At 43.8% G+C, this 21784-nt stretch overlaps 1 protein-coding gene across 1 annotated transcript in view; it reads right to left on the bottom strand.

Annotated features, from left to right (window-relative positions):
• The window catches only part of DTWD2 (DTW domain containing 2), a 233619-nt gene that overhangs the window by 122052 nt on the left and 89783 nt on the right, over positions 1-21784 (bottom strand). The window contains exon 3 of the mRNA XM_063456933.1: positions 17962-18052. Within this exon, the coding sequence (XP_063313003.1) occupies positions 17962-18052 (91 nt within the window). The remainder of the gene's footprint in view (positions 1-17961; positions 18053-21784) is intronic.

Raw genomic sequence — 21784 nt, forward strand, 5'->3', positions numbered from 1 at the left:
TCTTTACTTTTCCAGTGGAATGCCAGCCTTAAATGAGCAGGATTGGGTCTGCAAAGTAAAACATTTTTATGAACCGGGAACTAGCGATTGGCTTAGAGCGTCAACTGACCACTCTAGCCAATCTGCAGCACCCACGCCAATCAATCAATCTGCACTTCCTGACACTCCTTTTCAGAAGCCGAATACCACTGAGCGATCTGGAGCTGGAGGAAGCCTTTGGGGTTAAACCATTTGAGAGCGGGTTAACCCCCAAAGGAAAGAAAGCACCCAGAACACTGTCAAAAAGTCATGTCATTACAATTATGCCCCCCCCGGAAAAATTCCTGCGGGCGCCCTTGCACTGTCTGGTATTCCACAGAAGCGGAAATTATTGCGCTGTGAGCGGTCTTCCAGGTCTGCTAGCTTCCTCTTAAGCTGTTGGTGTTCTTCAGCTAATGCTTGGACTTTATCTACAACTTCATTTTGTGCAGTGCACAGCTCTTCAGTGCGTGTTTCCAGGTGACTTGTTCTGTCTCCAAGAAATTATATTTCCTTCTTCAATTCACTTGTAATTTGCTTCGGGCTTTGTTGGATTGTGGCTTGAAATTCTTGGAGCATGCCATGCAGCCTTTTTTCTGTGACTGGGGTATCATAGTATTGGTCAGAATGAGTGTCACGGTCAGGCGGGCCTTCCGAGGCAGGAGACGACGCCATAGACTAGTAGTCATCTTGAGAAGGCCACAGCCGCTCCTTCATGGAATGGCGGATTAGATCAGTCATTTTCATCTGTTTTGACGGTGCCATCATGTTGGGCTGTCGTGGCGCCAGTTGAGAGCCTTATTGCAGGTCAGTATCTGCTTTTTTGTTGCGATTGAGTCTGACTGGAACGGGAGCTCTTACTCCATGCGTCCAGTCGTCTCGGCAGTTAGCTCCGGCCCCATTATTAGCTTTGTTTTTTAAAGATGCACTAGTTTAACAAGTTTTATGTAATTTTTTCACATATAACACTTACATCCATGTAGCCGGAGACAGCCAGTGATGTGATAAAGTGGTGCCTCTGCAAAGAGATCTGGTATGTTCTTGTAAGGACAAGCTTTATAGCCCCTAATTTTCTAATAAAATATAATGGCTGGGTTGTGAACGCCAAATGCTTGATAGCTGCTGTCCACTCGGCACAGCAGTTGATCTTTTGCACTTCAAATATGGATTTTATTCATGCCAATGATAGATAATATGTGACAATTATAGCTGCCATTTTCTTCAATCATCAACATAAAGTGTTACTTCATTCATCAACATTACACTACGCTCATTATTTTAAATTCGCCTTATAATTCTGGCAGATGTATTGCTGTAATTTATCTCATAAAGCTTTTCCTTTTGTTTTTTAAATATATAGGGTGTTGTATTTTACTTGTGTGAATTATGTCACTTCTATACCTTGAGAACGCCAAGTATCCCCAGGTGTGTCCATGGGTTTAGTTTCTTGCACAGCAGTCTCAGAAATCTAGGTCTGGAGTTAAGGTTGGCACGTTAAGGTTAGCACCAAAATGCTGTGGCACAACTGTGCACAACTACACTGGTAAACTACCCACACTTGAACTTTCCCATTTAAACTCCCTCAAGTTATGGTTCTGTTTTCTTGGCTTTTCTATATATAAAATATATATAATAAAGCTAAATGTAAAGTCATTTGAGCAGGGCCCTCAACACTCTGTTCTTTTGTGTCCACCCTACATAGCAAGTTATAGGATTCATACGGCTGCACTAGGATAATATCCAGGATAACTTATAAGGTGTCTACCACAGAAAGAAATTGATATAATCCATGGTTCCTCTACTGCATAATATAAATAGTAATACAGTGGACAGCGAACAATACAGGTATAGAAAATAAATCTCTAAATAAATGCCAATAGTGTTTTGGGCTGTACTGCATATTTGATGACAGAGACAGGTAATTCTTTGATCATTCAGTTGCCTCCCTGTTCTAGCACAATGTATGCCAAGAGCTGGCAGTGTACTTCCTGGCATGAAATCAAAGCTACAAGCTCCCATTTTATAGTCCTGATAGTCAGTTTTGGGTTTTATGTCCACAAAATTTGTTTAAGGAAAATGTTGCCTACAGATTGTGTGATATTGCCAAATTGTCCTAAGCACAGCTTTTCCCATCCTTTTGATATTTATTTTCACAAGTTGTAGTTTAGAAATTTACATTTTTTCTGTACATTTAGGATACACGATGTGCATCATTACCACAGTACAATTGTGCAATTATCTGACATTTAAGTAAGCCTGAGATTCTTTAAGTTTTTTTAATATTTTTTTTTCTCATGAGTACAGTGCTGTCTGACACACACACTTATTTTATTATATGTCACTCACATTAGTCGAACATTATGATCTTCATGGCAAGAAATTAGAAATAATTTATTTCATTATTCGCATTTGGTTTTTGGGAGTTGCCTGAATTTTATAGCATGACAGGAGGCTTCATATTTGCTTAAGTCTCTCTTTACTAGAACTCCACAGCAGCACATTAACAGAGAGATAAACACCAAAGACAAAACCATAAGGTATCTATATAAGGCTCCTCCTAAGCCACCATTTCCTCTTTCTTTGCTGCTCCGCGGACAGTACAGGTCAGAGTACCTCTGCCTCGTGGTTTTTCTGGGTGGCTGTGGGTTTTTTATGTGTCATTTTGAAATGCAATTTATTCATGTGTGTATTTGATTCCTATGTCTGCTCCTCCGTTTTTCTGTGAGGTATTTGAACCTTGTTTATTTTCTTAGTCCCTTGTTTTTCATACTTTCTGCATTTATTTTCTACTCTAGGTTTTTTCCCCTTTTGTTTTCCTGCTTGGTTTGCTTTACGGTCGCCGGGAAGCGGTCTTCTGACCGCCTCCCTGCCGACCGTCGGACCGCGGAGAAAGACTCCGGCGGTCCCTCGTGCGCCGTGGTATTGATTCCCGTCCGCCGAGCGGGAATCCCCTACCTGCTTCCCTGTCCCTCCCTCGTCTCGCTCGCATCGGCTATACACGGGCGGCCTGGGGAGGGTACAGGGAGCCTCTCTGTTGCCGCGGGTTGCGGCTTAAGTGCACCCTCTTCCCCATGACCGCGTGGCCGGATCCGGGGGTGCGCGGTTTTGTTTTCTGCCATGCCGGCCGCGTGTGCGCCCTTCTTTTAAGGGCGCAGGGCACCACCTTTTCTTTCTGTGTTAAGTAGTGTATCGACTATGCAAATCTTTTGTAAACCTTTATTATCATACTTGTCTTTGAGGAAAGCTGTTTACATGTAAAACCCATTATACACTTATGTACTTTATTTGAATTTACTTTCTTTTCTGTGTTAATATCTTCTTGAGATTACAGTCTGTGATACACTAATTACTAAAGCTAGTCAGATGATAGCTCAGTTCATTAACATATGATCTGTAGATTCTGCTCAATCCTCAGAGTTGCAGGTTCAGTTCCCTGCAGGGTTATCTCACCCTTTTCAGCTCTCACAATCGGAAGGTTTCATTGATAACAACTTCCACATGTTAACTATATATCTCTCAGGTGTGATTTGAGCTTTGCTACGTGCATGTGTTTTCCCTGTCTCACTGCATGTGGCAGTGCAATGCGTGTTTGCTTAGATCTCTGCTGATTGCAGTTGCTCTCTACGCATGGATTCTCTGCCCTTGCTGCTGACATCTGCATATTACCTACATTGGACCCTACTGGGGACACTATCCCTCACACTGTTCTGAGCCCGTTCTGGGGACCCTGGTACATCTCTACCCTACACGCTCCTGTGTCAAGATATGCCTGCCTGTCATCCGTAAGGATTTACGTTTTGCCTCCATACACCTCTGGCCGGTGCTACCCGTGCCCAGATACTGGCCAGCTGTTGTCTGTGCCCCTATGATTGGCCAGCTGTTGTCTGTGCCCCTATGATTGGCCTGCTTTGTCTGTGTCCCTTGATTGGCCAGCTTTGTCTGTGCCCCATGATTTGGCCTGCGTTGTCTGTGCCATTTTACGCATGCTACTGGCCATGGCGGCTAGGCTCCTGGACCCCTGTTTGTTGAGCCGGCATGCGTATTATACTTGCCTCTGCCAACTATAGGGGTGCGGCCCCTGCTGCCTGCTAGTGATACCTGTTCTCTATCTCCTTAGGTGTCACATACCATCATCTCGGACATTATGGAGGCCTCTGCACAGGAGCAGAGTTTGCAGGCATTGTTTGATGCAGCGGGGTCCGCCTCTGTGGAGACAGCCCTGGCTAGGGCCCTCCCTCTATCACAACCGGACAGAGGCGGGAGTGGAACCCCCTGCTTGGCAGACGACTCGGCTGAGTCAAACTCTCATGGGAGAGAGCAGGCAAGTGCGCAAATGCGCTATTGGAAGGGCGAAGTCCCTAAACCACGCTCCTGGTAGGGCAAGGCTCCGGTGAAGCGTCATGGTTCGAGGTTCTTAACCTCGCCGGCCTCGCGCCGCCGTCTATCGGGCGCAGGGGTGGAGGCCTCCTTGCTCCCCCCTATCATAGGCCGTACTGGATGAGTGACGGGCAGACCAACTCCCTTCAATGGTTGCTGATGATTGGGACTAGGACCGTAGGTTTGGCCCAGGTTGGGCGCTAGGAGGATGAAGACGCGCCAGGAACAGGGGCCCCCACGGTGGTGCAGGGAGACGACACCTTTCTAGATGCTAAAGGTGAACCTCTGTCTGACCCTCGCTCTATCTGGCACCCCAGGTCCTCATTATGGTCGCGGCCCGACCACTTAGCACAATTTGTGCGCTACTGGGTCCGTAGACCCCTGGAAAGGGAGGCCCGCGAGTAACTTCGGGCAGAATGCCCCTGGCCGTCCTGCCGGACAAGGTGGCGGGGGACCCGGATTTTGACCCCCTGGTGGCCTCGTACTTGAATCGTACGGCTCGGGACCCCACGTACGGGGTCGAGGGTCACCTCCGCCCGGCGCAAGATGAACAGCCGGATAGGCTGGGTCCTTTGTGCAGGATGTTGGCCCTGACGGACGTGACCTGCACAGATAGTACGAGCCTGGACCCGGCCATCATGCGGGATTGGACACTACGCCCCAGTTGACTTCTTGGCAATGCTAATGTGGTTCTGCACCAACCGCAGGTACACGGCTCTGTTCCGTATGGACACCAAGCTATCGGAACTAGGATCCGAAGAATTGGGCCCCCTGGCAATAAGTCCTACTGTTCCGGGAACCTTTCTTTAAGGAGCTACAGAAACGCATCAATTTATTTGCTTCCCGGGATAAAGCACAGTCCTATACAGAAGGTGTTTCGCTCACTGTTATCCCGGCTGGTCTTCGGTCCCCACTGATCTCGTGGCCCATCCTCTTTTCCACCATACCAGTCCAGACCTCCCTGCACCCGAAGGACGGGTAGAGGTCGTGGAGACAGTGCCGGAGGACGAGCGAGACTTCCTATGGGGTGTACATCTCCTGCCACTTTCAATCCCCCTCTATTGCATACAGACAGATTGTTTCACTGCAGAGACAGGTGGCAGGAAGTGTCTTCGAATGCATGGGTCCATCAGTCGGTACGAGGTTATGTCATGGACTTCGCCTCCCCACCGACGCAGGTTGGACCTCCGAGTGTCTCCTTCATCGCGAGAGTTCAACGTTCCATGATAGCTTCGGAGGTTTGGACTCTGCTCGCCTTTGGCGCTACCCAGCGTGCCCCGGATTTGGGGGGTTTCCTCAGCTCGTTTTTTCTAGTGAGGTTGAAGTCGGGGGAGCTCTGCCCGGTGGTCGATTTTCGGGAATTGAACACCTGCGTTGTCTGCGACCACTTCAAGTTGGAGGGCATTCATCTCCTTCGGGACCTTCGCCAGCCGGGGGACTTGTTCGTGTGACTGGACCTGAAGGATGCTTACCTCTCCGTCCTGGGGGACAAGAGTGGTCACGGGTTGCTTCGCTTCCCCTGGAATGGCACCCCTCGCCAATTCACATGCCTACCGTTCGGTCTCAGCTCGACCCCTTGGTGTTTTACCGAGCTGCTGACGCCTGTGATCGCCCGTTTCTGGTCGGAGGGCGTCCGTTTCCTGTTGTTCCTGAATGATTGGCTGGTCCTCTGCGAAGATCCCTCCAGGCTCACACGTTCGGCGATCTCCTTCTTGGAGCTCCTGGGATTCGTAGTTCGTCTGAAGAAATCAGCTTTGGGACCTTCCCAGACGAAGTTCTTTGGTGTTGTGGTCAATGCGACGGCATGCGTTCTCCGTCTGCCTTTGGCACCGGTGGCATCCGCCCAGAGGGTGATGATAAGGATATTGAGGCAAGTTCGGTTTCCCCTTCAATTGTTTGCTCGCGTGGTGGGCCTCCTCTCAGCCTCGATACAGGCAATATACCCGGGCCCACTACATTACAGGACCATGCAATGGCTGAAGACCCCTGTTCTACGCATGTGACCTTCCTCAGACCGGATGGATTTCTCCGTTCCCGGACGTGATGGCCGGACTGCGCTGGTGGCTTCTGCACATGGCCGCATGGAACGGCAAGGCGTTATTCGGACCAACCCCGGATTTCGTGCTGGACTCGACTGCAAGCCTCTTAGACTCCCACATCACACTCTTTCCAGTCAATCACATTTTCTTTTATCTGCCGTGGGAGTCAAACCTGACGACGGATTGGTTCTCCAGACATTGGAAGGATGCCAGCGACTGGGCGCTCTCTCGACCCATCTTCATCGTACTCGTACGTCGCTAGGTTTTTGTTCATGGTGGGTCTATTCGCCTCCGGGACGACCATCGGATTCAGACGTGATTTGGTTGGCTCTCGGATCCAGCGTGTGCGGTGGTGGTCGCGCTTCGACAGGTGCGCGTGTTTTCTCAGGAAGCATAGGTGTTTCCTCCGTCCGCCTCTATCCCCCGGGCGTTACTTCTAGTTTGTGGTCGACGTGTGTCCTTAGTGTTGTTGACTCCGCTATGGCGGGATCGGTCGGGATCACGGAGCTTCTGTTTTTTTCCTGTCGGGATCCTCTTCTCTTATGTCCTCTCGAAGACTCCTCTTGGACTCTTTCGGGAGTGCCTGGTAGGTCGAGGCGTCGTCACTATCGGCCAGGGACCTTCTCTGGGATTCCTGAGCTCCCAGGACGAGGAGATGTTTACCTCTCAGCATGGATTTCATAGTGTCGTTGGTGCTTAGGACAGGATGCTGAACCCTTTTTCCGGCCCGTGACCTACTTGCGGAGTGTCTTGTCCCTCCTCGATGTTTTGGGACGGTTGTGCCGTCTGGTTCTTGTGATTAGTCATTTATTTAGGTGGTGCGTGTTCCGTTTAGAGGTTTTTCCCATCGGTCAGGACCCGCTGGTCTGCAGATTTCTATGTGGGATGAGGCTGGCACGTCCTCCGGCGCCTAAATACCCTTCCCTCTCGGAGGTAAGTAGGGTTTTAGCGTTTTTCTTCGGGATTCGGCCGGAGTTCCTTGTTTTTTTCCCTTCGCCAGCTTTCTACTGTGTTTGGCCTCTTGTTGTGTCGGGTTTCGTTCAGACGTGTTTCTGATGTCCGATCCTTCGCCCCTGTCCAATCTCGATGGATGGAATGGTTATTGACACTGGCAGGGGTGAATGCGACTCTTGGAGTACATTCGGTTAGCGGCGCTACTGCTTCCGAGTTTTTCCTTGATGGGCGTTTCTCCTCGGGACGTTTTTTGTATGTGGCGGTCTGGTCCCGTGAGGAGATTGCGCCAGTTTATTTGGACCGTCGGACTATGTTTCTTTTGCTTTGCTGTCGGAGCGTTAAAACAGCAAATATGAAGCCTCCTGTCATGCTATAAAATTGTAGATTATACTAGCTTTAGTGTAACTATAATCTTAATTTTATTAATGACAGGAGGCGAATATTTCCCACCCAGTTTGGTTTCTCCCCCCCTTGTTTTGGATGGATTGCATTGATTGTATTTCTGTTGATTTGTCTGATTATCTGGGCTATGTTATATTGTATTGACGGTCATTGGTGATGGATATCATGTCTTTATTCAATCAGTACTGGATCGTGGGATTTATGTTTGATCAGTACATTTCGTTCACTAATCAGTGTTTTCGATTCTGTTTATTTCGTTTCAGTTTAATGGTTCGACTTCAGTTCATAGAATCGGCTGTTTGGCAGGATGAAGATCAAGTTCATCCATTATCCGAAGTTTTTCCAGATGACATTCGTTGTTATGTTGTAAATTTTTCTTTATTTAGTTTTTGTCATTGTTGTGTACGTTACGTTGTCGCAGCGTGAAAGAGGAAATGGTGGCTTAGGAGGAGCCTTATATAGATACCTTATGTTTTTGTCTTTGGTGTTTATCTCTCTGTTAATGTGCTGCTGTGGAGTTCTTGTAAAGAGAGACTTAAGCAAATATGAAGCCTCCTGTCATTAATAAAATTAAGATTATAGTTACACTAAAGCTAGTATAATCTACAATTCTGCACCAATTCTATCTTTTTTTTTTTTTTTTTATATCTAAGCCACTGAACTGACAGATACATTCTGTGAGAGGATCACAAAGAAAGAGAACAAGGTTGTGCCAGGACATGACTTTCCACAAATGAATGCGTGACAAGCTAAAACACTCATGTGGTTCACATTTTCATGACAATGATGGCAATGACAGTTCTACATCTTGAAGCTAATTAAAGTCCTTGTAATAGACTATATACATTCGTCACAATTTACTGTGAGCTCTCACTAATAAGAGAAGAGGACAAATTTACAAAACCCTCAAGGCAGCTGTGAGATTTACCCTGTAGTAACAACTAAACTAGGTCTACCACATTGCACTAAACACGAACAAATTGCATTGTGATCATAAGATTGATGTTATGAAAACGGAGAGAAAAAATGCATCTAAAAATGATAGAAATTAACCTCTTCATGACCACCACTAAACAGAGTATGGTGTTGTCGCATACTTTGTGATGGTTGCCCTTCAATGTATGAGGTCATTGAGAGCCAGGGCCGGACTAGCCCACTGGGATACCAGGAAAGTCCCCGGTGGGCCGGTGCACCTGTGGCCGGCAGTGCATCGTTCTTTTCTCCTCCTCTTTTTTTGTTTGGGGCTGGAGGCTGGGGCAGAAAGTTTGCTGGATGACCGCAGTGAGGCTACCAGAGGCCAGTAACAGAAACAGGTGGCCAGTAACAGAAACAGGCTACCAGAGGCCAGTAACAGAAACCGCACCCCAGGCTCTTACTCGGATACAATATGGTTAGCACATAAGGCGGTCATCAGGGGCAGCTTTATTAAACACGCTAGCCATGTTAATAAAACCCGGCAAAACTAGCCGGAAAGTGTTGTACCGCTGGTATATGGTACCAACCAGGCTACACAAAACAGACAGACGCAAGTCAGCAGATTGCTGGAGATGTAAAAAAGCAGCGGGTACAATGACCCACATATGGTGGTCATGTCCGGCGCTCAAAACATTTTGGGAGGGCGTATCAAACGCCATAACGGAGGCAACAGGCACTGTACTACCAGACACATACCTACTACTGGTAATGCCACAAAAAATGCATACGGTCGACAAAGCCTACCACATCATTATTGCAGCACTCACAACAATTAGCAGAACATGGCTAAACACAAACCCTCATAGCGTTGACCAATGCCTTAACTCAATAGATACCACTAAGAAATATGAAATAGAAGCAAGACGATTACGGACCGCAAACAAATACTGGCAAGCTGCATGGGAAAAATGGGACAAATGAAGCACAGCGACCCGATTGCAAATTTTAACACATACCTCAGGTTAATAAATTACAACCACATTTCCTCAGGCAGCTGATACCGGAGAAACTGACGGAAGCCAAGCACAGAGAGATGGACACAGGTTTCTTCAGGAAGGAAGAGATTCTTTATTCGGTTCACCGATCGGGACTCAGAGGGACTAATGTCACCAAAATACAACAAGTTCTGAGCCCCGGACAATAGTGTAGGCTCCTTATATAGGCACATAACTCCTCCCATATTAAGCTCCACCCGCACATTCTCTTGACCAATCAATACAAACAAGAATTAACTTCCTGCTTGACCGCATGGCTTGTCCAGCACAATGGAGGAGGGGAATACTACATCCTGTATTCTTGCACATGCTCCGTACACTACTGATCGTATCTTGCCACGTGCAACTAACTGATCGATACGTCAGCATATGCACGTACACATGCCACGTGGTAATCTCGGCCTACTAAATTTATTTTTACCGAGATTCCACCACACAGCAGGCACTGAGGCGAGTGACCGACCCCCCCCCCTCAACCCTCCCCCCATTTCCCTTATTGTTATATTTGTCAGTTAGATAGTATATGTGAAACAGTTGCAGAACTAAAACCACGTATCTCCTTCAAAAGTCCAAACACAAGTTCTTTGCAGCAAGGAACAAAGCTAGAGCAACACTAGCATCACAACTAAAAACGGTCGCCTCCAGGATTGCCTACCTCAAAGATTTACAAAACCCTCAAGGCAGCTGTGAGATTTACCCTGTAGTAACAACTAAACTAGGTCTACCACATTGCACTAAACACGAACAAATTGCATTGTGATCATAAGATTGATGTTATGAAAACTGAGAGAAAAAATGCATCTAAAAATGATAGAAATTAACCTCTTCATGACCACCACTAAACAGAGTATGGTGTTGTCGCATACTTTGTGATGGTTGCCCTTCAATGTATGAGGTCATTGAGAGTCAGGGCTGGACTAGCCCACCGGGATACCAGGAAAGTCCCCGGTGGGCCGGTGCACCTGTGGCCGGCAGTGCATCATTCTTTTCTCCTCCTTTGACTTTTTTTGTTTGGGGCTGGAGGCTGGGGCAGAAAGTTTGCTGGATGACCGCAGTGAGGCTACCAGAGGCCAGTAACAGAAACAGGTGACAGCTGGTTTGTAGCAGAGAGGAGTGAGAGAGCACTGAATGTCTCCCTTACGCTCTCACAAAAGCACCTTCTTAGTTTCCAGTTCTGCATGGACAGTCTGGCAGAGCCAACCCATGCACTGGAGCTCTGCCCACAGCCTCACCCTGGTGACCTTTCACACAGGAAGTGGAAGAGCTTAATGAAAAAAAAAAACAACTCCTATCCAGTAACAGTGCAGTTACAGGTACTTCTATATTCATCCAGCAGCCCACGATTGGTGTGTGTGTGTGTGTGTGTGTGTGTGTGTGTGTGTGTAGAGCTTGTAGTGATCTAGTGTGTGTGTGAGCATTTCTGTACAGTGCTTAGGTGTGCGCCACTGAGCTTGTGTGTGTCAGTGAGTTTGTAGTGAGCTTACGTGTGTGTGTGTGTCAGTGAGCATGTCTGTGTGTCAGTGACTTTGTAGTGAGCTTATGTGTGCCAGTGACATTGTGTATGTCAGTAGTGAGATTGTGTGTGTCAGCGAGCTTGTAGTGAGTTTGTCTATACTGTGCTTGAGTTTGTGTCAGTGAGCTTGTGTGTCAGCGAGCTTGTAGTGAGCTTGTCTGTATTGTGCTTGTGTGTGAGAGAGCTTGTCTATAGTGAGCTTATGTCAGAGAGCTGGTCTATAGTGAGCTTATCTGTATTGTGCTTGTGTGTCAGAGGTTTTCCATAGTGAGCTTGTATGTCAGTGAGCATGTAGTCAGTTTGTCTTTAGTGAGCCTGTGTGTGTCAGTGAGCTTGTAATGAGCATGTCTAGACTGTGTTGGAATGTGTGTCAGTGAGCTTGTGGGTTTTTCTGTATTGTGAATGTGTTTCTGTGAGCTTGTAGTAAGCATGTCTGTCAGTGAGCTTGTCAGTAGTTAGCGTGTGTGTATTTATGTCAGTGAACATGTCTGTAGTGAGCGTGTGTGTGTGTCTTTCAGCTTGCCTGTAGTGAGCCTTTGAGTGTCAGTGAGCATGTCTTTAGTGAGCTTGTGTATGGGTCAGAGTGCTTCTGTGTGTGTCGGTGAGCTTGTGTTTCTTGGTGAGCCTGAATGAGCTTGTGTGTGAGCGCTTGTTTGTAGTTAGCTCGTGTGTGTCAGAGAGCCTCTGTTTGTGCCAGTGTGCTTGTCAGTGAGCTTGTCTGGTAGTGAGGTAGTCTGAAGTGAGGGGCTGCAGGTAAGAAACAATATAACAGCTCCCAAAGCACATCAATATAAAAATACAAACATTATGTGACACAATGAATTATAGGGCTGGAATAATTTTTTTTTTTTTCCAGGGCTGCTTTCTTTTCCCCATCCGGCCCTGTTGAGAGTGCTCTCATGAAAGCGGGTCTTGCCTAAATCGGTGAGACCATGCTATTTTTTCATGCCTAACTAGGAGGTGTCTCTCCAGAGCAATCACTGGATGAGGTTTGACCAGGCTGCGACCATTCTCAATCCACGGCAAAGTTCCACAATATTTAGTAGTAAGTCCCTGCCACATATGCGAGCTGCCTGTGGCTTCAGAGAAAGGAGCTCCTACATATCCTAGATGTAGTTGGATACCTCATTACCTCCCTAATTTCCTCTATAAATAGCACCCTATTTTATAGTCCTGAGACCAAGTAATTCCAGAGTGAGGTTTTACCGAACAATCTAATGGGTAACCAGTGACAGAAATGGCAGTAAACTAAATAAAATTACAAAGCATAGAGTAAAGAAAACAGGAGAAGAGAATCTCAGTACAGACAGATATGGTGGGAGGCGAAGGTGGATGACAAAGTAATGAAATGAAAAAGTAATCTAAATATAAAAATAGGGCAAGGTTGATAGCTATGCATTATGTGCCTTGAATTTGCTGAAAATATATGATATATAAATATGTATATAATGTATGGTAATCAGTCATCTTGTCTCAATGGGACATCACAAATTCACTAAGCACGAAGATTGAAAACAGTCAGTTTTGACAGGTTTCATCGAATTATCTACACAAATAAACCATCTAGACAATACTAGCAGTCCATTTCAGGCTAGATCTCATTCACTGTGTAGATAATGCGTAATCTCAATCAAAAATAATACAGTTACAAATATATAATTGAGTATATTGTATAGTGTTAATTAGAACCTACGCCCACGCAACCCCATACGGCTTATCTACTGAGCCACAAAATATACCCGTTTGCAGTTCATTGCATTGTGCCACTCTGCTAACGGGCCATTGTATATAGTTATTGTTAGTTATTCCCGGTACCCAGAACTACCCCACTTTACCCACCACCCACCCACGAAAGACCCAAAACAAGGTGCTGCTGCTAGATCCGGGACCTCCACCCCCACGGCACCACGCCTAGTATCCATAGACGAGATGTCCTTAAAAATACTCTCCATGAACACGAAAGGGCTAAACACACCTAATAAGAGGCGCCTGGCGCTCCTGGAGGCCAAGAAGCAAAAGGCACATGTAGCCTTCTTCCAGAAAACACATTTTAAATGGGGCTCCAGGCCTAGGTTTAATTCTCCCTGGTTTCCAGTAGATCACCACACTTGCTATTCTACGAAAAAACTAGGGGTTTCTATCCTAGTGAGTAAAAAGTTTACCTTCGAATTAGTCCATAAAATTAGTGACAAAAAGGGCAGATACCTTATCCTGCAATGCCACTTTAACAATAACCCCTATACATTGATGAACATATACGGGCCTAATAAAAACCAGGAAATGTTAATGACTCAAGTTTTTGCACTACTAACTCTGCATAGCTTTGGAGAGGTAATACTTGGAGGCGTCACCAACTTTCTCCTAGACGGCATCAGAGACTCATCAGCCTCTGACACTGTAACCTCTGCCACTTTGAAGAAACAACTCTCAAAATCCCAGAATATATGCAAAACCCTCCTCACACACGACTACGTAGACCCCTGGAGAATCACACACCCCTCGCAGATAGATTTTACATGTTACACCACAGCACACAATAGCTACTCCAGAATTAACAGATTTTTTATTAAAACAACATCACTCACAAAAGTACTAGACACAGATATTGGCGTCATCTCGTGGTCAGACCACGCTCCTATCACACTGACAATCAGGGACAGATTCCCCACAAGCAGTACCCCCTCTTGGAGACTAAACGAATCATTGCTCAATGACCCACATATCGTAACACAAATCACACTAGACATGAAACACTACTTTGCAAAGAACCGCACCCCAGGCTCTTACTCGGATACAATATGGTTAGCACATAAGGCGGTCATCAGGGGCAGCTTTATTAAACACGCTAGCCATGTTAAGAAAACCCGGCAACCACGTATCTCCTTCAAAAGTCCAAACACAAGTTCTTTGCAGCAAGGAACAAAGCTAGAGCAACACTAGCATCACAACTCAAACAAAAAACGGTCGCCTCCAGGATTGCCTACCTCAAAGATGATCAAGGTCACAAGATCATTGATCCCGGGAAAATTGTCAATGAGTTTGCTTCGTACTACCACAAATTGTATAACCTCAGGGATGATGACCACACAAATATTCCTTCAACAGGCGACATAGACAGGTTTTTAGCTGACTTGAACCTACCCTCCTTGACACAGACTGACGTACAGACACTGAAACTACCCATTGCCTTGGAGGAAATTACACAAGCCATAGTAGGTCTACCGAATCATAAATCACCGGGACCAGATGGTCTCCCCAATAGTTATTACAAGGAGTTTGCCCCTATCCTATTCCTGCACCTATTGAACATGTACCGACACAGTAGCGTAAGAGGCGCACTACTCTCAGAGAGATTTTTGGCCCATATCTCAACTCTACCAAAACCGGGCAAATCTCCCATGGTGTGCAAGAACTTCAGACCCATATCCTTGTTAAACGGGGATGCTAAACTATATGCTAAAATTCTCAGCAACAGATTGGCTCCACTCTTGGACCAACTGGTACATAACGGCCAGTCGGGGTTCGTCAAGAGCTGACAGGGCTCGGACAACACCAGAAGGGTCCTCAATATACTAGCGGCAATGGAAGGACGGGCGACTGGAGGCCTTCCCCTAGCATTGGATGCGGAGAAGGCCTTCGACCGTCTAAATTGGGCATACATGTCAAAAGTCCTGGAAAAATACGGCTTTCCGCCCGAGACAATAGACAGAATATGGCCACTTTATAGTGCACCAACGACCAAGGTATCAAGCGGAGGGTTTATCTCTGACAAATTCCGCATTACAAATGGGACACGTCAGGGATGCCCCCTGTCCTCCCTGTTATATATCCTATCACTAGAACCCCTAGCACTTAAAATATGCATGCACCCACACATTAAGAGAATTCAGGTGTTAGGCAGGGAACATAAGCTTGCGTTACTTGCCGACAACGTCCTACTGTCCCTAGAGGAGCCAGAGCACTCCTTATCGCACCTTATGAACACACTGGAAGAATTTGGCCAGGTTTCCCACTACCGTCTTAACCAAGACAAAACACAAGCACTGCCCATAAACATGCCCACTGAGCGGAAACACTACATGCAAGACTTCTACCACTTTGATTGGCGGTCCTCCTCCCTTACGTACCTGGGAGTAAAAAATAGCAACATCCATTGCCACAACCATTTAACAGAATTACTCACCCCTTCTACATGTCTGCAAAACAGAAACCCTGAAATGGTCACACACGAAGCTCTCATGGTTAGGAAGAATCAATACATACAAAATGTCCATACTACCCAATATATTATACATCTTTCGTATGCTCTCCCTCCGGATACCGAACACTCTACTCAAAACACTTTAATCCACCGGTAATTCATATATCTGGGGTAACAAAAAAAAACAGAATACCCAGCAAAGTGCTTCATACACATATCAAACAGGGTGGAGTAGGCCTCCCAAATATAAACCAATACTACAAAGTCACAGCACTGGCATACTCCTACATTCTCCTTCAGGGGCATTACAATGGGTAGACATGGAGAAAGCACAAATACAAGGACGCACCATTGTCTACTATATGTGGACCCCTAGGCACCTTAGAACCCACAAAGTAGACTTATTCCCCACTACAGCTCTCACACTTCATATGTTTATGAACGCATATGAACGCACTAGATTGCAGAGACACCTTCCCTATCAGGGTGCCCCTGACTGCCCTAGAGGCTACAACAACAGACATCCCACTGAAGCAGTGGGCATCACCCATATCCAGCAATTACTAGACGATAGAGGAGTGATACCGTTCACAGACCTTCAGGCCCGATGGCACCTGCCACCTAATGCTCTCTTTACATACCTAAGACTGAAAGGTGTGTTATTGGCACACGTGCAACTCCACACGCTCAATTCCTACGACAAATTTCCACTAGCACAGACCATCCTGGAAAGGTACTGGTCCGCTCCAGGGAAGCCTAAAGCCATATCCCATTGCTACACACTGTAGGAACAAAAGTTACCGATCCACACACCGCTCTGTAAAAAGCAGTGGGAAACCGACTGCTCCCTAGAACTATCTAACACAGACTGGATAAGGGCTCTAAACAATCTATCTAAACTCACGAGATGCTATACATGTATAGAGGCCCACAGGAAATTACTTTACAGGTGGTACATAATGCCACAAAAACTCCACAAGATCTATCCTTCGGTACCACCACTGTGCAGGAGGTGTTCAACAGCAGAGGGTACACTCCTACACCTCTGGTGGACCTGTCCGACCATCCAAGACCTGTGGACTGAAGTCCAAAACACACTGAAGAAATTAAATATTCCGACCCTACCTAAGAACCCAAAAACATGCCTTCTACTCTTACTCCCCACAGATCTCACTAAAGCGAGAAGACAAGTGTGTGCTATCACACTTCTGGCTGCCAGGAACCTACTGGCCCTTAACTGGAAATCCCAAACATGCCCATCAAAATCCCAACTCTGGGACAAAATACAGCAATACTATGTCTATGAAGGTATGACCTTGACCAATAGCAAAGAAACACACACCTTCTGAGACACTTGGAAACCCTGGGTAGATTTGCATGCAGCCGCTGCAAGTCATCGAATACCATAGGCCCTTAGGTCCCCTACACACCTGTGAAATCTCGTACCTGTTCCAACATAAATCCTTGTTGACCCACATTCAGGGTATCAATGTTTTGACTATATGTATCACGGAAATGTAATCTGGTCATGAGACAGCACTGTGTTGCCAAAAGTGTGACCTAATATGGTGCAACAAACTGGGACCTGTTTACCAACCCTTTCCTGTATGTTCCCCCCTCCCATAACATGTTGTTGTTGTACGAATGTTTGATGTGTTACCATGTCGAATATGCATCCCCCACCCCATTTATTTATCTTCTGTACCCCCATTCACTGAAAAACTAATAAAAAAAAATTGAATTTAAAAATATATCATTGAAAAAATATATAATGATGTAAATCGGCACAGCTTATGGTGCTGGAAAGCACCTCATGCAAAGTAGATGTCTTGAGAAGGTGACTTTGGAGTATCAAGGACTCTTAAAATGCAGAACTCCTCTAGCAGGCATTAACATTTATTCCAAGCAGAGTGTGAAAGGGGCTCTAATATTGATCTGTGAGTAAACTAGTTAGCAGTGATGTGGTTTTGGTGCCCATGGACTCCAAGCACCATAACCACTTTCATCAGACAAAGTGGTGATGGTGCCTACAGTGTTCCTATAAATATCGCAATGCAAATTGGAGATGGCCACCTCCACACATTCAAATTTTAAGTGCAGCACAATGCAATGTACTACACCTTTGCTATAATAAATAATACTATTATCCTGCTAGCCATACTGTTGCATTAATATTTGCTAATACTGCAAATATTATATCAGGTGATGGGATCAATTCATGCACCTTTATAAAGCATTCCATTTCAACAGAGTATGTTTTTTTTTTTGCTGTATCTAACAGAAAGGAATTCAAAATGCAAGCAAACAAGACACATGCAATGCTGCATAATTTTTAGTGTAAATCACATCGTACTGAGAGTAAAGTGCTGAACAAGCTGATCAGGAAGCCACAGATGTGGTGATTAGACTGCTTCTGTCTGGTTTTCTCCCACAATGACATGACCAGGCCAGGGGCTGAACTTGAATAACTCCCACAGCCCTACTCACCTCAGCTGGATGCTGGACAATGTACAAGCTGGTGGAAACAGTCAGAGGATGCGCTGGCAGGAAAGGACACAGGCAAACTTTCTGGGGACGCCTAGAAGTAACAAAAAGATCAAAGGAAAATAAAAATAAATAAAAATCAGATGCATAGATTTCATTTTAAGCATGACACATGTACAACTAACACAGAGGGACAAATTCAATATGATCACTGTGCAACTTGCAACCATAATATTGTATAAAAATAAAACACAGAGAGATTATTGTGTAAATAGTATATTTTCACTGGGCTGCAATATACTCTCGTAACTCTCTTAATGTTAGATGTTTCACAAAAATTCTATTGTTTGGTATTGTTTTCTAACTTAATTATTGTTTAAAAGCTGCTAAGTTACAAAACTACCTGGAACTACAAAAAGTGGCATTGTCTGCAGGTGAAGGGAATATTATAAATAAAATTAACAAGTTTGGTTTTACAGACACACAAACAGGCTTTAACCGCCCAAGTACACTGCATTTCATAATATTTTACATTTAAAGGTACCCTGTCACTCCAGGGATTTTTAGATTGCTCATCCCTATATTTAACAAATATGTATTTGTAATGTGTGAAAAATAACATTAAATGCAAAAATCGACACATTTTTATCCTGCAACTGGGCGCCTTCATTTTAACTCCCTGTCATTCTTTGCCATAAACCCTGTCCTTTGCACCTGACACTCAGCTTTAGAAAATCCTATATAGAAGACAAAAAAAAAAAAAAAAAAATATGTTTTTTTATTTCTTCTTTTGATTTGCAAAGTTTCCTGGGATCTACATTGTCTGAGCTGGATTATAATGTAACTTCTTTCATACAATTTTAAAAGAAAATGGAGCAATTCATTTCAATGTTTTATTCAATTGTATAAATTCAAAAAAAGTGACATTTCCCCTTTTTATTCTAAATCCTGCTGAACCGCAGAAGACTTTACTGCCATCTCAAATTTATACCTCTCTCCCAATGCTTAGAGCTTTGGAAACATTTCAGAGAAGAGATTATAAAATGAGAGCGTTCGCAAGACCCAGAAGAAAATATCCAAATAAAGTCATGTTAGATATCAAAGCTGTATTGTGACTAATCAGTGTTTAACTAGACATTAAGCCATATCAGAAATATAAAATCATACATCGTAAAATTCACAAATGAGAATAAAGTAACAGGGACTCCACTTGCTATAAAAAGTACAATTACGGAAACAATGGAACTAAAATGAAACTCTTTTCTGTAATATTTTCACATAACTTTTTTTTTTTCTCATGAAAACTTAGCAGAACATGCTTTTATAAGGAGATACTCCGATAAAAATGTAGTCTAGCTGTGTGAAAAGTATGCATATCTCATACAAATCCTATCAAACTAAATATTACATTTTAGTTTCATAGCCCCATAGGTACTTTTTCAACATAGGAAGTATCAAGGCCTTTCTGACTGTTGCATAATAAGATCCTATGTTGCCAATCTGGCATAATGCCCAGGAAGATCCCCTATGCTTCTTTATAAACCATATCTCTATTCTCTCATAATGCAAGAGAAGGCAGCATTTCTACATTGGCATATCAATATAAAAATAGCCTGCTAAAGAGCTAATTTTCCTCGAGGACCATGACATGAAGACGATCCACTAATTGTAAATTGTTACAAACTGCAATCGTGAGAGTTGTAATGAATATACTGGTTTCTCTTCGCAGAATTATACCGGTGTGCCAAGGTGAATTGTAGAATCGCCTGAGAGATTAAAGCTAGCAACATTATATAACCAAGGCTCAAATACAATTTATCAGATCATTCTCAGAAGAAGCGAACGTGATTTTCATATAAAAGTACTGTCAAGCAAAGTTTGAAAGAATACCCTTCATCCCAATACGGGTTAACAGTCTGGGGAACGATAAAACAGTTTATCAGTATAATGATACAAATCTTCCACTATAGAGAAAAATAGCACATATATGAAAAATAGCACATATATGAAATATACATACATACATACATAGTACTCCCTGCCATTTGATTGCTGCCATACTGGTATAAAAATTGTATAAATTCAGATTTACCTGTGAATATTACTACAATTATTCACTACACACATAAACAAATGTGCGATCGGCACTTAACAGAAGGAACAAGCATTCTACACCTCAATCCAGCAGTTTTTTCTCTATTCCTTTTGGTAAAATTGCTCAGAAGCCATTGGATTATTAAGGACAGTAAATCATCAGCAATTGTATCTTGCCATAGATTCCAAGACTATTAAGTTTGTATTAATCCACTCCGGTCTAACTTTGGCTGCGTGTTTAGAATCATTGTCCAGCTGGAAAGAGATACTCTCCACTCTTTCCAGAGCAAAAAGAGGTGAAATGCTTGATCATGTATCATTATTCATTAAGTAATTTCTAAGAGTTTGGTGTATGAATGCCCTTGAAAACTACATACATACAGATTTAATTAATTTATCTTTAACCAAAAAGACTGTCCCAGGAACAAAGATGAGCATTACATATTTTTGCACAATTTTTATTTTAACAAGGGGATCTTGTAATTCCAATGCTCATGGTGCCTAGAGGGATATTGGCTATGCCTCACTGATGATACCTTACAAGGTTGAAACAATCTGGATTTTGGATCTGGACTGTCCTTACGGGTGGGACCAGTCTGATATGCTTCAGATATGTTCTCTCAGTAAGGGCACAAGATGAGCTAAAACCAGATTGAGGTCTGAGCGGGGAGCCACCGAAGGGCAGGCTAATTGAGCTGTTGTCCGTTCTCACCTCTCTTGCTACTTGTTTTTCTCTCCTTGTAATTCCAATGTGTAACAAAAAATATCTACGTTTTAATTACATATATTTTGTTAATATTAGAGTGTTTATTTAATGATTTCATGCAATGAGTCAACATATTGTAGAACATTTTTGAACAAAGAGGCAGTTTACTGGTGGCTCAATAAATAATAAGTCTAATTAATTGTTTAACATTAAACCGTAAAATATCAAACAAAAAAAACAAAAAGAACCTGTGTGTACTATCAAATTACTCTGTGGCTGTGCAGCAGAAAATATAAATGGGTAAAAAAAAATGTATCATGAATGCCGAAAACCATCCTGTCATTTGTGTCTCACCTAGAGAAATATATTGTATATAGAGGTACACACACACACACACACACACATACATATATATATATATATATATATATATATATATATATATATATATATCTATATGTGAGATTGCTTACGCTAGTTTTTCTCTATCTTAGATAAAATGCAGTGGAAATGAATGGAATGTTCCGACATGCAGTCAGTTAAGTGCTAGGTTTCTTTATATAAAATAAATTGTTTTCCCGAGAATGGCACATCAATATTAGAATCTCATTTTCAAGTGTGTCCATACTAACAAAGCAGAAAATCATAAAAAAAAAAATTAGTCAACAATTGTAGACATGCCTGAGTTATACTGATCTGGACTTTTGTGATGTGGATATGAATTTAAACAAAAATAGGCAGATCATAAGACAACCCAGGAATCAACTGATACTAAAAAAAGTATAATAATTCTAGCTTTGTGACACAGCATGTTGACTTCCTTTCATGCATTGTTTTTCACTACATAAACATTTTGTGTCCATAATAAATAGGCTATTCCAAAATAACCCTCACACAATATCTTAGCATTGAGTTTCCTATATGTTCCTGTTGGATTAATTCCTTTGGTCCTCCTATATTTGTTGGACATTGATGCACAGGCTATCACTAGGTTATGATTGTCAGCAGCATACCATTATTTCCTGT

This window comes from Pelobates fuscus, chromosome 5 (assembly GCF_036172605.1).
Source record: "Pelobates fuscus isolate aPelFus1 chromosome 5, aPelFus1.pri, whole genome shotgun sequence".
In the NCBI taxonomy this organism is placed as follows: Eukaryota; Metazoa; Chordata; class Amphibia; order Anura; family Pelobatidae; genus Pelobates; species Pelobates fuscus.